This window comes from Acanthaster planci, linkage group LG18 (assembly GCF_054643075.1).
Source record: "Acanthaster planci isolate LZ-2023a linkage group LG18, COTS_SCS, whole genome shotgun sequence".
NCBI classification, from domain to species: Eukaryota; Metazoa; Echinodermata; class Asteroidea; order Valvatida; family Acanthasteridae; genus Acanthaster; species Acanthaster planci.
The window spans coordinates 13,369,455-13,382,698 of NC_141794.1; the positions used below are offsets into that span (position 1 = coordinate 13,369,455).

Sequence of the window (13,244 nt, forward strand, 5' to 3'; positions counted from 1 at the left end):
TACCAGGAGACCAGGAAAATTGTAGGTGCGGCAATGCAGCACATCTCCTACACTCACTGGATGCCTAAAGTCCTTGGACCTCAAGGTATTGACCGGCTTGGTTCCTATGAAGGTTATGACCCAAAGACCAGTGCTGCTATTGTGAATGTCTTCGCAACAGCTGCCTTCCGATTTGGACACAGTTTAATCCAACCTATCCTGAGGAGGTTGAACTCAACTTATCAGTCAATTGAGCTTAGAGATCTTCCTCTTCACAAAGCTTTCTTTTCTCCTTATCGTGTTGTTGAAGAAGGTGGCATTGATCCAATTCTACGTGGACTGTTTACCTCCCCACTCAAGGAACCTAAACCTGATGAAATGATGAACACAGAACTGACTGAAAGACTTTTCCAAATGGCTCATGAGATTGCTCTTGATCTTGCCTCCTTGAACATCCAACGTGGGCGTGACCATGCCCCTTCCTGGTTACAATGACTGGCGGGTCTTCTGCAACATGTCTGCAGCTCAGACATTTGATGATCTCCAGGAGGAAATCTCCAATGATGAAGTCCGAGGCAAGCTGGAGAATCTTTACCATCATCCAGGCAACTTGGATCTCTTTGTTGCAGGCTTAGCTGAAGATCCTCTAGAGGGGGGTCTTCTTGGTCCTACATTCAGCTGTTTATTGGCTTTACAAATGAAGCGACTGCGAGCGGGAGGACAGGTATGAAGTTGATAATTGCTCAATAAATTTAATCTTCTTTTCCAAAGCATAGTATCATATCTGTTCATTTGTCCAAAACTTACAAACTGATGCTATAAACTACGCATTTATTTGGGTACTTTCTTCTCTAGATTTTGGTATGAAAACCCAGGCACCTTTGAACCGGGTCAGTTGACTCAGATCAAGCAGATTTCCTTGGCTAGAGTTGTCTGTGACAATGCCAATGACATCCAGCAAATCCCAGAAGATCTCTTCCTTAAGAATGACTACCCAATTGACTTCAGACATTGCAGTGATATCCCATCCATTGACCTGAGGATGTGGGCTGAATGCCCAGAAGGTAACATACTTTGTTATCTCTTTGGTTTTAAGCTGTAATGAGATCTTCAAAATTTCTCTCTCTGTTCCATCTAGAAAATTGTATTGTCAAGAATACCAACAAAATAATGTTGAGTTGTAAAGTTGGTCCTGCTTTCAGTTTTAGTGCCTTTTTTATTTTAAAGCCTGTAAGAATGTTTTGTTGGATTACAAAGCTGAATTATTCCTTTGTACTCTTTTGTCATGTGGTGCCCTTTTTGTTGCCAGATATTGGGCAACTAACAATGACAGAGCAACTGTATGTGGGAGGTTTTGTATTGCTGGCAAAGCAATATCGTTGATGTAAATTCCTGTGGTTTACTTTTAGTTCAACAGCCTCCTGATTGTATGGAACCTACTCTCAAATGTCCTTGGCCCAGTTTGCCAAGATGTCAAAGCTTATTTGGTAAACTTCTGTCAGCTTGACCTAGAATTTGATCAAGTGTTGATATGTCAAGGTGTTGAGCCTAGGCGAAGCCATGGCGCTTACAAAAGTACAGAATGAACACGCTGTGACTTTAGATTGATGTGTTACACAAAAGGGGTGGAGCTGATCAAAAAAGGGGTGCATTGCATTAAGGAGGATGGTGTGGTCAGGCATCAAGAACACATTGCTATAGATTAATGAGCAATGGGGTAGGAATGGGGAAAGGAATTGTGTCAAGTTTTGGATGGTTGCTGTCTGCTAATTTTAACATTTTTACCTTGAGTCTGTGCATTTGATTGGCAGAGTGGAGAAATTTGAATCACATGTTTCAACTAACTATAAGAACAGACACTTCGCTATGTCATGATGCAGCAGAGTAATGATTATCCACCCAACAACCTTGGCAGTCCCGTTGTTGTGCCTTTCCGTGTGCTGAAGCATGGCCTCCAAATTTAATGATATATTTCCCTTTTCATCTTGCATGTCTTGTCCTGATTTCCTGTAGACTGTGTACATGTACCCCACCCTGTTGACTGAAATTGCCGGTTTAGGCAGAATACCTGGAAAAGACCCTTTGGATAATGGATTGGATTTGGATGGTGCAGCAGTTGATGGATCAGAGATAGCTAAATTGATTGATGTAACATTTATGCCTAATTCCAACAAAATTAGGTGAATAACATATGGAAGGTGAACAAGAAAATTAGTCCCATTGACACAGGAGCTTATAGTAAAGCATGCCCTAATTGGTTTGGCTTCAGTTTCTCATTTCTCTGCTGTTCAAAAAACCCTGGTAAATGATGCCAAGCATCAGTAACAGTGAATTATGTTACCGTGGATACTTAGCCTTTACAAAATATTAATTTGCACACAGATACAGTCCTTGCCGGAACTATTCAGCGTAGTCCACGTTTCCATGGTGATTAAATTTTTTCAGTGATTTATCTTTTTTGCATTTCAGTGAATGCTTGTGAAGTAGCAAACGTTTTTTTTTATTTCTTTCTTTCACATGTTCCTTATAGTTCTTCATACATACATGTATATGTGTATTCATGCTCGTTAGTCTTTAGAACAAAAAGCATCCTATGTAATCTAGAACAAAATCATATTTGTTATCTCCTGATCAATCAGTCGGTGGTCTTTGTTCTTGTTGATCTGTAGAACCTGCAATTCATTCTCAAGCCATAGTACTTGCCAGTCTGAACCAAACTTAACCATTTCTAGTCTTTGTTTTGCTTTCTTAGATGATTGTCATTATTCAGATTAACACATCTGTATTATTTTGTTTCATGTATCATCCTAATTCCAAAGAACAGTTGTATGTGATGGAGTGCAATAAATTGGGGGAAGGGCTTGTCATCCCCCCTGCAGCTTGTTTACTGTTATGGCTTTGCAAATTAAAAAAAAGCAATTGGATGCATCATTTGCTTAGTGTGCAAAATAGATAATGCATAATACTAATCGAACATACATGTAACAATTGAATGTTATCATTCCTGCAAGACTATCATACACTTGCCTATAATTCCAGATGTTCATTTGGTTAATAGTAACATGATCAGCTTGCTTATTTCATATGAATGAACTCTAGCAATGTACTATGCTTACGCAGCAGAAACTCGGTGTCACATGTCAATTCTTGGCCAATTATTAGCCATATCACAGGGGTTACGTTGTTGCTCCACCATCACCTTGCCACTTCCTGTTTTCAAACATCTATCTTTATTTTGTTGTGGAGGCAGACTCCTTCTCTTGGGAGACATGTATGTAAGTGTGTATTGAGACATGCTAATTTTAGATAGCATTTATTAGGTCAACCAAAAAGGAGGGACTAATGGGCAGGAAGGGCTGTTATTTGATTCAGTGGCACAGTCCAGACACTGCCGATACGCCCCCCTGGGATAGATATGACACTCCACCCTCCCTCTAACCCCAAAGAGAGTCTTGAAGTGAGGATGTTATGTCATAGCTGAACCAGCTGAGTGGCGGTCAGATAGTCTAGTCAGTTGTGATTCCTCATGACTTCCTGTTTTCCGGCTGGTTTAGACTTTATGTCTAATGGACTGATCCCATTTTTAGAGTACATGTACATGTAGTAGGTTCCTCATCTTTGGTTGTAATTTCCCGTGGGAAATATAAATATTTGACCATGGTGCAGTTTTCATTAACCCTAACACTCCCCAGTCCTCCGTCCAACAGGTGAAGGATTGAGGAGGGTTGGGGTTAAGGCTACTTTAAGAATGCAGGAACAGTGGCTTTTAAAAACTGGAATCCAGTTCAAATTGGGGTGTGTTTTTCACTGCCAAGTTCAAGCTAGATGTCATTTATAATTGTTTAATGGTCATCTTGGAAAAGAGTATTGCTCTACATGCACATGTGTAATTCCAGAAACTAGGGGTCCAAAATTGTGACATTTTCATGTCCCTGTTACATCTAACCTCTGTTATTTGACATAGAAATATCACCGCAATTGTTTTCAAACTATTACTATTTGTTTGGCAGGTAATTTGCATTAATTCATCACTCTTGGAAATTAGAAAATGTGTTCTGAACATACCAAATCACGTCAGATGTGACAGGGACAGGAAACAATGGACCCCTAATTTCTGGAATTACCCGTATCACTTCCTCAAGTTCCACTCAGTCAAGGTCTGATTCTTGCCCTTCTTGTGATTCAGTTGGTCATGTGAGGGTCATTGGATGAACCGGATGTCCCTAGACTTGACCCTACAACTTACTCATAATTAGTTCTGTCGCCACTGACTACCTCAGTACCACCTCTTGTTCCTGACAAATTTTTCTCAAAAATCTCAAATTTCCTATTTGTTTTGGATGTGCAATGCCCTAATGCGTATGTTATAAGCTACCAGGAGATGTGTAGATCCATATTTAAAATGATTGCCTTAGTAAACGAATCCCGGGCTGCTGTAGGCAAGGACTCGGTATTGTTAGTGTGTTCTTTGAATTGTGGCACCAATGTCAATTGCATGAAAATCATTCAAAATAATCTCATGGTAAGTATTGCTCTAAGATGCTGCATCATGTTTCCTGTTGGGCGATTGTCATAAGATGGAGCAAATCTTAAGCTTGGAAACGAAAGGTGTTTCTTTGAAAATGTTTAATCATAAGCATGCCGGCACATGTACTGGTACACCAGTACATTTTCCATGCAAACAAGCATCAGTATCTAGCTTTTCAAGAACATAGAAATGTGTTACAATTACAATGTGGTGTTGTATTTTCTACTTTCATATTCACATTCTGAAGGCATTGTGCTTACTTACCAAGAACTGTTTAACTATTCATGCTCTGCCATTTTGGTTCCTTAACATCTATATACAGTTACCACTTCTGCTCTATTTAAATCTTGCAGAGTTTACATTTTATATTATGCGAAGTACCCAAATTTAGAAGCATAAAGTTCTACTTTGAGCTCTGAATTGCAAAAGTCAAGTATTGCTTTGAAAGTCGTGGCTTAAGTTATTTAATCCACTCACTATATTGAGAATGCATTTTTTAAATTGTAGAACTGCAAATGCTAATAAACTAAGGAAAATTGTTCAGTTACTGGTGACCCATAATGCATAATGATCTGTGCATGGTGTACTCATGTACCACATTGTCTGTTATTCATTCATCCTTTCCTTACAATTCTTGTTACAAACCACATATGTATATTACGTGCATTTATGTGCATTTTCTTTACTTTTCGTAATAATAAGCTAAATTTGATTTTCTTCCATAGATCTGGTTGTATCTAGTCTCACTGTGGGTAGTGTGTCCAGATCACGTCGGTCTGTGGACACGTTTCCAGAATCTTCATCATGGACCAACCACACAACCTTCAAACACCATCATCTAGATAAGAACCACAAGAAATCCTTTATCAAGTCACAAGAGAAGACAGCATCATCGACTGAGGACGGAGCAGCGTCCACAATCTTGGAGGAGCTTGACTTGGATGAGAGAACAACTTACCTAGAGGAAGTGGTGGTGGAGTTACAAGATACCATTGAAACAATGCAATCGGCAATCAGTGAAATTACAAAGCAGGTTGGTGTGAAGCTCAACTTATTTCACCTTGTTTGAAAATAGAATCAGAAATAGTTTTCAAAGGGTGTTTCCAACAATACTCCCTTTTCCCAAATGCCACACACGTATTGCTGCAGCTGTAAACTTGTTTCTTTGTCTTTGTTTATTACAATAATGAAGATGCAAGCCCCTACTTAACAATGTTGTATTTGAATCCCTTCACAAGTTCCTCTACTCCACAAGTCCAGTCAGAAGTTCTTTCACAAGACCAGTCATAATTAACAAGTAGAACGATGAAAAAGGAGGACTTTAGTCACAGTTCATTTAAATTGCTTGTGACTTAGCTTAAGACTGAATGACTTGTACTGGACTTGTGATGGACTTATGATGGACTTGTGATAGACTTGTACTGGACTTGTGATGGACTTGTGATAGACTTGTACTGGACTTGTGATGGACTTATACTGGACTTGTGATGGACTCGACTGTAACACTGCAACTTAAGATAGTCTCATTTTTTCTGTCCTTGAATTGTTTTACTTGTTTGATTATCATTCTATTTGTTATATCTTCTTTACAGTTGAAGTCCCTGCGAAGGGAAAGGAAAAAACGCCCCAGTCGACACATTTGATGATAAGACAATCAACCACTGGTTCATTTCCTGGAATAATGTCACATTTTTGGAACCTTTCCTGTCATGATAGGAAGTATTACACCTTAAAGTTTTATTTTCAGATTACAGGTTTGTTATTGTGGTGCATGTTTGCTCTATTTAAAGAAATAAGCAAACATTGTTTTATGTTATTTTTAATTAATAAACAAGGGCTCTTATCTATATGTCATTGGGCAGAATAATAGCATTTCTGGGAATTAAACTCACTTTTTTCTGAAATGCACTGCTTTTGAAATGATTTGGCTTGTTTTGAGATTGTTTCGTATAATTTGTATTGATTGGAACTGATTTCTTCTCTCTGAGGATGTATAGTCAGGGCCCTGGTTAAGGACTGCTGGGTGGTGCTACATAAAGTTTGTGTTTTTCTTCAACGAGAGACATTTGGGTTTAAGACCTGCAGGGTCTCCAAAGTGTCCATATATTTTGTTTATAAATTATTAATTTCAGTATTTGTCCCAAGCAGTTTTAAAAGTTTTTACAGAATCTGTCCTTTCAAAATACACTGTGCAAAAGATTTTGCTCCCTACATTTTAAAAATGAGGCAGTCCATGCAATTGCAAGTTTTCATTCTGAGACAAGACTTGTAAGGATTATCGAGCTAAAAGGAAATCTAGTCAACTAAAGTCACCTGCAAATTTGATCGTCAGTTTCTTAGAAGCAATATCCCTGGTCAGCAACAGGTTTGTGCAACAATGTTGTTTTGTTCTTTTTAATTTATGATTTTAAAAAATCCATTAAAGTTTTTAAATTCACTCTGTACATACAATAATAGTTTGGATTGGTTATCTTTCCATTCAGTAGGATGTTTTTAATCTCACAATTTCCTGAAAGTATTGTCACTCTGGTTAGTGACTGGACACCTTTCTTGAAAACAAGTAAATATTTTCATGATCCATTTGAAATCTAATAAATAATTGCTGTGTATTACATGAAACCAAATATGGAATGACAGTCTTGCCTTAACATGGTGAGAACAGTCCAACATGGTGCATTTAAAACATCTAAGGAACTTGTTTTAAACATTTCAAGGAACTTGTATACTATATTCTGTTTTATCGTGAACTACATTTATGTGTTTATGGTACTAAGGTTGAAAGATCTTATTTTATTGTTTTACCGTGGTGCTATTGGGGAATACGCAGTTTAAAGCCAAGTTTTTATTACAGTGTATTTCTTTTTTCCTCTTAATGCTAATGTGGAGGCTTGTGTGTATGAAACAAGATGTTTGATTCTGTCTATAGCATTTATGATCTTAGCATTATAGTTTTATCATATTTAAACTAATAATCTATTTAATGTTCAGATCAGTAGGAGTAGATATAGGAGAGACTACTTTGCTAATGTTAAAGGTCAAGAGTCAAAGGTTTAACCTACTTTAAGTGCCATTTTGGGACAAAATTCAGCTGATGATGTCAGGGGTTGAATACTTTTAAAAAATTATTTGTTTCATGTAATTTTCTTCAACCTGCCTTGTATGGGTGTACTGTATGGTGGGCAAGTTTAAGAGTGGTTTCGTTTTGAGTTGTGAAGTAGTAACTGATTTGCTGACAGTTAATCATGTCTAAAAGCTGATTACTCCTGTTATATTTAAATATCTGTGCTCCTGCTATGACTGCCACAATCATGTTTTGTCCTTGATCATCAGTAGATTTTTGAAAATGCTGAAATCACATATGTGTGTTTTGGTCATATTTTCAAGAGGGAAAATGTATTGACATTTGTATTGCTAATCGTTATAGGTGATGACAAAAAGAATGAAGAAGGTGACATAAAATCCAATTGTTAGGTACCATGGTGTATATTCATCAACTTCCAGTGAAAATTACCTATCAGATTATCTATCCTTTCAATGCAAAAATATTGAAACAGAAAGCTAATATAACATGAAAAATCTAAAACTGCCCACTGACATTTTTGTACCATTATGAATACTGCTCGATAACTTGTTGTTTGTCTATAAAGTTCTGTATTGGGATTTTCTTCGTGCTTTATATTTTTTTTGTGTAAGTTTTTAAGGGTAAATTCCATGAAGTTTAGCATTGGTAATGACTCTAGGTAACTGTGTACAGTAGGGATGCAGAAGTTATTTTATGTAGAACTGTTTGAAGGTTAGCAACATTGTTTAACCTCATCTTTTTTAAATGTTCATTACAGTATCACAGAGTTATATGCTGCTGGTTGTCAACTGTATAATCAAAGGTAAAACAAATTCTCTGATAAAAATGCCCAACATCATTGGATAATTGATGGAAGGAAAACTGTCTGTTAAATGTGAATCAGTCAAAAGTAAGACAAGTTATACAAGTCACCTGGCTTGCTTGGCAGAATTTTCTGTCTATTAGGAGATGCGATCCCATGTTATATAGGTGAAGACGACAAGGTGGAAAAACTTTACCTTCCTTTAGGAAGTTCTGCCCTCCCGCTTTGGTATTTCTACAAACTGGCCAGTTTTTTTTTAAATACTCTTCCCCTAAAAATACTGCCAGCTACAGCACACTCATTTGATACATTTTTGTACTTCAAATAACAATGCAGGCATCCAGAAATACAGGGCTATGTTTTTAAAATCTGGAGCTTATTTCTGAAGCCCAATTTCAACCAGTAACACTCTGGTGCATCTATAATGCAAATTTAAATGTTCTCTTGGATTAGCCTTGAATAAAATAAGTGGTGCTTTAAACCAAATGCTTTTAGCATTTTCATGTATTTGTTAAATAAACTTTAGCTATCCTTGGAGGTCTTGAGGAATCTTTCATTTGAAATTCATGAAGCTAAAATAGATATTCCTTTTTTTTTCAAAATGAACTTTTCTGAAAAGTATAAAAATTTAAGGTTATTCTCGGAAAAATTAAAATTATCTGAATATTGATTTCAAAAAAGCTAACCCTAGCAGACTTTTCCTTGGAAATATGACATTTTTTAGAAAATTGATAAGAAGAAATAATGTCTTAATTTTCATTTTTCACAAAATAAAAGTATTCTGAAAATTTATAAAAACGCAAGGCTTACCACTTACAGATTTTACGTTTTTTGCCAAAAAGAAAATGTCTTCAAAATAAACTTGCAGTCCTTGTCTTTTATGGACGTTACCTTTAATAAGGTTGAAAATTTTCTACAATTCGTGAAAATGCAAAGCTTGCCCTTTAAAGAGTTTATATGCATTTTTTTGTTTTTATTGTACGTGTGGGAGGAAGTCGTTAAGAGCAGATTATAGAACAAATGGGCAGCATCAGTGGAGAGCACAGAACCTGATTAAGTTCCTGCTGGCCCCAGGTTATTCAATGACAAGCGCTGGATTGAGAAAGTGAACTTTATTCCTGCAAGTTTACTCATTTTCCCCCGTACTGTTACCTGTGTCTTAATTCAAAATCCACCTGGAGGTTGTGGCAGATTGAGGAAGATAGAGCCCAGCCTCTTTGAATTCAAACTGAATGTGTCCATAGCATTTTGGAGAATGTATCATACTGGGGGAGGAGTTTTAGGATTCATAAAGGTTTCCAGGAACCACCGTCTTTCTATGCTATCCTTGCATCTTGCTGCATAAATAATCATTACTTTGTCTACACTTTGTCAGCTCTGACAAGTTTGGCCGCACAGAAAATGATGAAGATGACTCTGATGTTATCCGTAAGCTAGTAAGTTAGCCAGTGAAGGTAAGTACATATATGTACTTTGCCCAAAGACTGTGTGTAAAAAGGCCGCAGATATCGGAAACAAAATGAACAATTCCATACAAAACCTTTGTACTGTGACTTCCTCTGTCCGAAAAATTCGACAATTCAATGCAGCTTTCCACTAAGGTAAGATACTGCTTACATTTTTTGTTTATTTTTTCAATTTTTTTTTATGAAGAAGTCACCACTCTGTTTTCACTGCTGAATTTAACACAGAGAGTCAGTGATGACATCTGTATTTTATATCCTTTTTGTTCTTTTCAAGATATGGGCTCAAGAGAGACTCAAGTTCCATTTAGGAACCAAGTGACGGCCACTCTGACGATGATGAGGAGCAAGAACAGTGGATGGAGAAAACAGTAGGTAAAAAGCTTTCACTTGTCAGTCATATTTGCCATCTGCGAAGAAATCAATTTTTGCTGGTAGATTTAACCGTGGTACTTCCTAACGTCTTAACCGTGGAGGAGCTTGGTTACATTGGACCGTCTCACAGCCCACGGCAATTTCCCAAGAATTGGGCTGTCCAGTGCTTTATATTTTTACAAACTTTGTACGCATGACTTTCCTTTTCAATATCTGAATTGAGAAGGAAAGTCTTATCTAAATGTGCCATATGGTTTGACAGTCACTTGGAAGTTGGGAATGGCAGCAGAAAAGTATACATTCTTGGTTGACCTCTCTTAGAAGAAAGGTGCTGTGCCAAAACGGCAAGTTGGATTTTCACAAAACGAGTTATTAAAAAAAATCCAGAAGGCTTCTGGAAAATATGCACTTTAATAATATTGGAAAATATGTTAAAAACCTTTGGTGACCTTTTCTTGTTGTGTAACGTCATTTTTCCCTGTTTTTAGATTTGGGAAGGCCTCATTGCCAGGTGAATGTATTGCATTGGCTGCCTACATGAACGTTGAGGCTGGATAGCGTCATGGTGTCATGAAATCTCTAAAATGAAGTCGCAGGTTACGTCATAAGTAGCACAGGTAAGTCCTGTGTTTCATATCATTGCTGGCTTTCTGCAAGGATGAATCCTGGATTCTGGGAAAGGGGGAGGGGCCAATTGGGGTCATAACCAAAAAAAAGGAGCAAAAATTGTTTTCATTTGAAAAAATGGAAGCATCATTTTGGTGTATTTAATATTCCTTCTTTTGAAAAGTGGAAATGTAGCCTAACCCCTCAAACAACTTTAAAACTTTAAAAAAACAAAGGCCCCCACAATCAAATTTGTCCCTGGTCCTCAAAAAAAAATGGGTCCTGGATCCACCCTCGGGTGCTTGTGGCTGGCTTTCAGGGCAACCCTGACCTAGGGATAGTTGTGTACATTGTGTCAACCAAGCAAGATGATAGGGATGAGGTTGAACCCTTGTAACCAGGGCAAGCTAGTTGAATGTAGTTGAATTGTTCACATTTTCCTGGCCTAAAGTTCTTTTCCTTCATGGTTCGTTGCTGTTTCTTGACAAATTACCATTGATCAGTGGTCCACATTTCCTGAGACATGTTCAACATGTTCAAAGAGCAATTTGGGTTTCATAGTTTTAATAGTAAAACTCGTGAAATGAAGCATCTAATCACAGACATAAAATACCTTTAGACTGACATTAGCAGGGGCATAATTTAAGGAAAGTCCCCATTTTTAATAACCATGAGCAAATGGCTGCCTTGTCCCCTGGGGTTTCATGATTTTCTGTGCAGCACTGCTCTACATCAAGAAGATGAATTGGGGGCAACTGTGGCAATTGTCCAAACATTAATTGGCCATGTTGATCTTTTTATTAAAGTTCCAACCTGGCACAGTTCAATTTTTCTTCCTCATAATATTGCCCATTATTACAAGCCATGGGTAGAAGCCATGGTGCACATTATGTGAAATTCAAATAAAAAATTCCTGACATCCCTATTGTTTATTGAATATTTTGAAAAGTAAATTTAACAGATTTTCTCAGGTATTATCTGATAGAGCACAGAGAACTGTTTCCAAATCATTTCAAAAATAAAGTCTAAAAATTAAAACCACATGCATTAGGAGGATTTCTTCAGGCTTTTTGAAGGTGAGCAGTGAACATGGACAAAAATTTAGGTGTTCAGAGTTCTTATTTAAAGAAGAATCTACCTTAATTTTGACAAATATTGAACCTAAACACAAAAAGGGACCACGTTATAAACACTAAACAGTATTTTCAGTCACCACCCAAAATTTCCAATTTATATCCAACTCAACAGACTTGTGCACACTGTTGAGATGTGTCTGCCAACACTTTTGGGATCAATTGTTGATTTCTGTAGGAGCTGTTGGTCCATTTAAGTTTGTGGTCTTCCCTGATCGACGTTACAGTTTTACTTTAAAACAGTGCCCTCACTTGTTAGGAAAGGAAACAACAATTTTAAGTGTTTAAAAATGTCACTTTTTGATTCACTAAACCCTAAAGGGGTGTCTGGAAAAAATATTTTTTAACAAAGAATACAAATCACAAATGGTTCCAGAAGTAATGGGTCGGCAGTGTCAAAGGAATCCTCTTGTCATAGTTTATTTTCTGACATGAAAAATGGAAGAAAAGCAATGGAGTCTAACAGTTTTTTTAATGTCTCAATTGCTGCTGCAACTTAGTTCCTTTTGTGATTAATTTCTTCCCCAGACCTCCTCATATGAAAGCTGCAGTATGCCCAGGAGAAGCAGACCATGATGCTGATGAGAAGAGTGCCCTCGCCTCCTTCAACCTGGAGAGAAGGAAGATGGAGGACAAGATCCTCTAGGACTTCACAGAGATGATTCATGAGAATGTCAAGGAAAGGAAGTAACCCAGATAGATGCCAGTCCTCACCTTCATCACCGAGAAGGAACAGTTTCCAAGATTGCATGAGGGATCCTCATCAGAATCTTAGGCATTGATTAACAAAAAGGCAAGGAAAGGACTCAATCTTCTCAGAGATGCAGTATCTTGCTTCCACCTTAGTGGTGGAGCACGTCTATCTGCATTTGTACACTACTCAAAGGATCAAAGGATCATACATAGTGATTAATAATTTAAACAAATGTATCCACATCGCAAAAATGAGCCTCAATTAATTTGGCTATTTTCTGGCATCAAAACAAGAAACTTCCGCTACAGAGTACTGAAGTCTCACGACACTGAAAAAAAAAACTTTGGTCAGCACCTTGTCCAGGTCCTTCACAGCCCTGAAAATGATGAATAAAAAATTAAGTTTTAACCAAGTATTGTGAGGGCACTATTTATGAGTTAGTATGATATCGTGGTAATGTGAGGACACTGTTTTGAGTTAGAATGATATCGTGGTAATGTGAGGACACTGTTTATGAGTATATTCTGGTAATGTGAGGGCAGTATTTGTGATTCGGAATCACAGAAATGAAGCACTCCGAAG

General features: G+C 37.4%; 1 protein-coding gene across 1 annotated transcript in view; it reads left to right on the forward strand.

Annotated features, from left to right (window-relative positions):
* LOC110985685 (peroxidasin homolog) overlaps positions 1-8,928 on the forward strand; it is a 52,005-nt gene extending 43,077 nt beyond the window's left edge. The window contains 6 exon segments of the mRNA XM_087149043.1: positions 1-456; positions 458-696; positions 829-1,043; positions 2,362-2,406; positions 5,233-5,540; positions 6,100-8,928. Of these exon segments, the coding sequence (XP_087005169.1) occupies positions 1-456; positions 458-696; positions 829-1,043; positions 2,362-2,406; positions 5,233-5,540; positions 6,100-6,150 (1,314 nt within the window). The 3' untranslated portion in view covers positions 6,151-8,928.
* Positions 8,929-13,244: the final 4,316 nt, after the last annotated feature.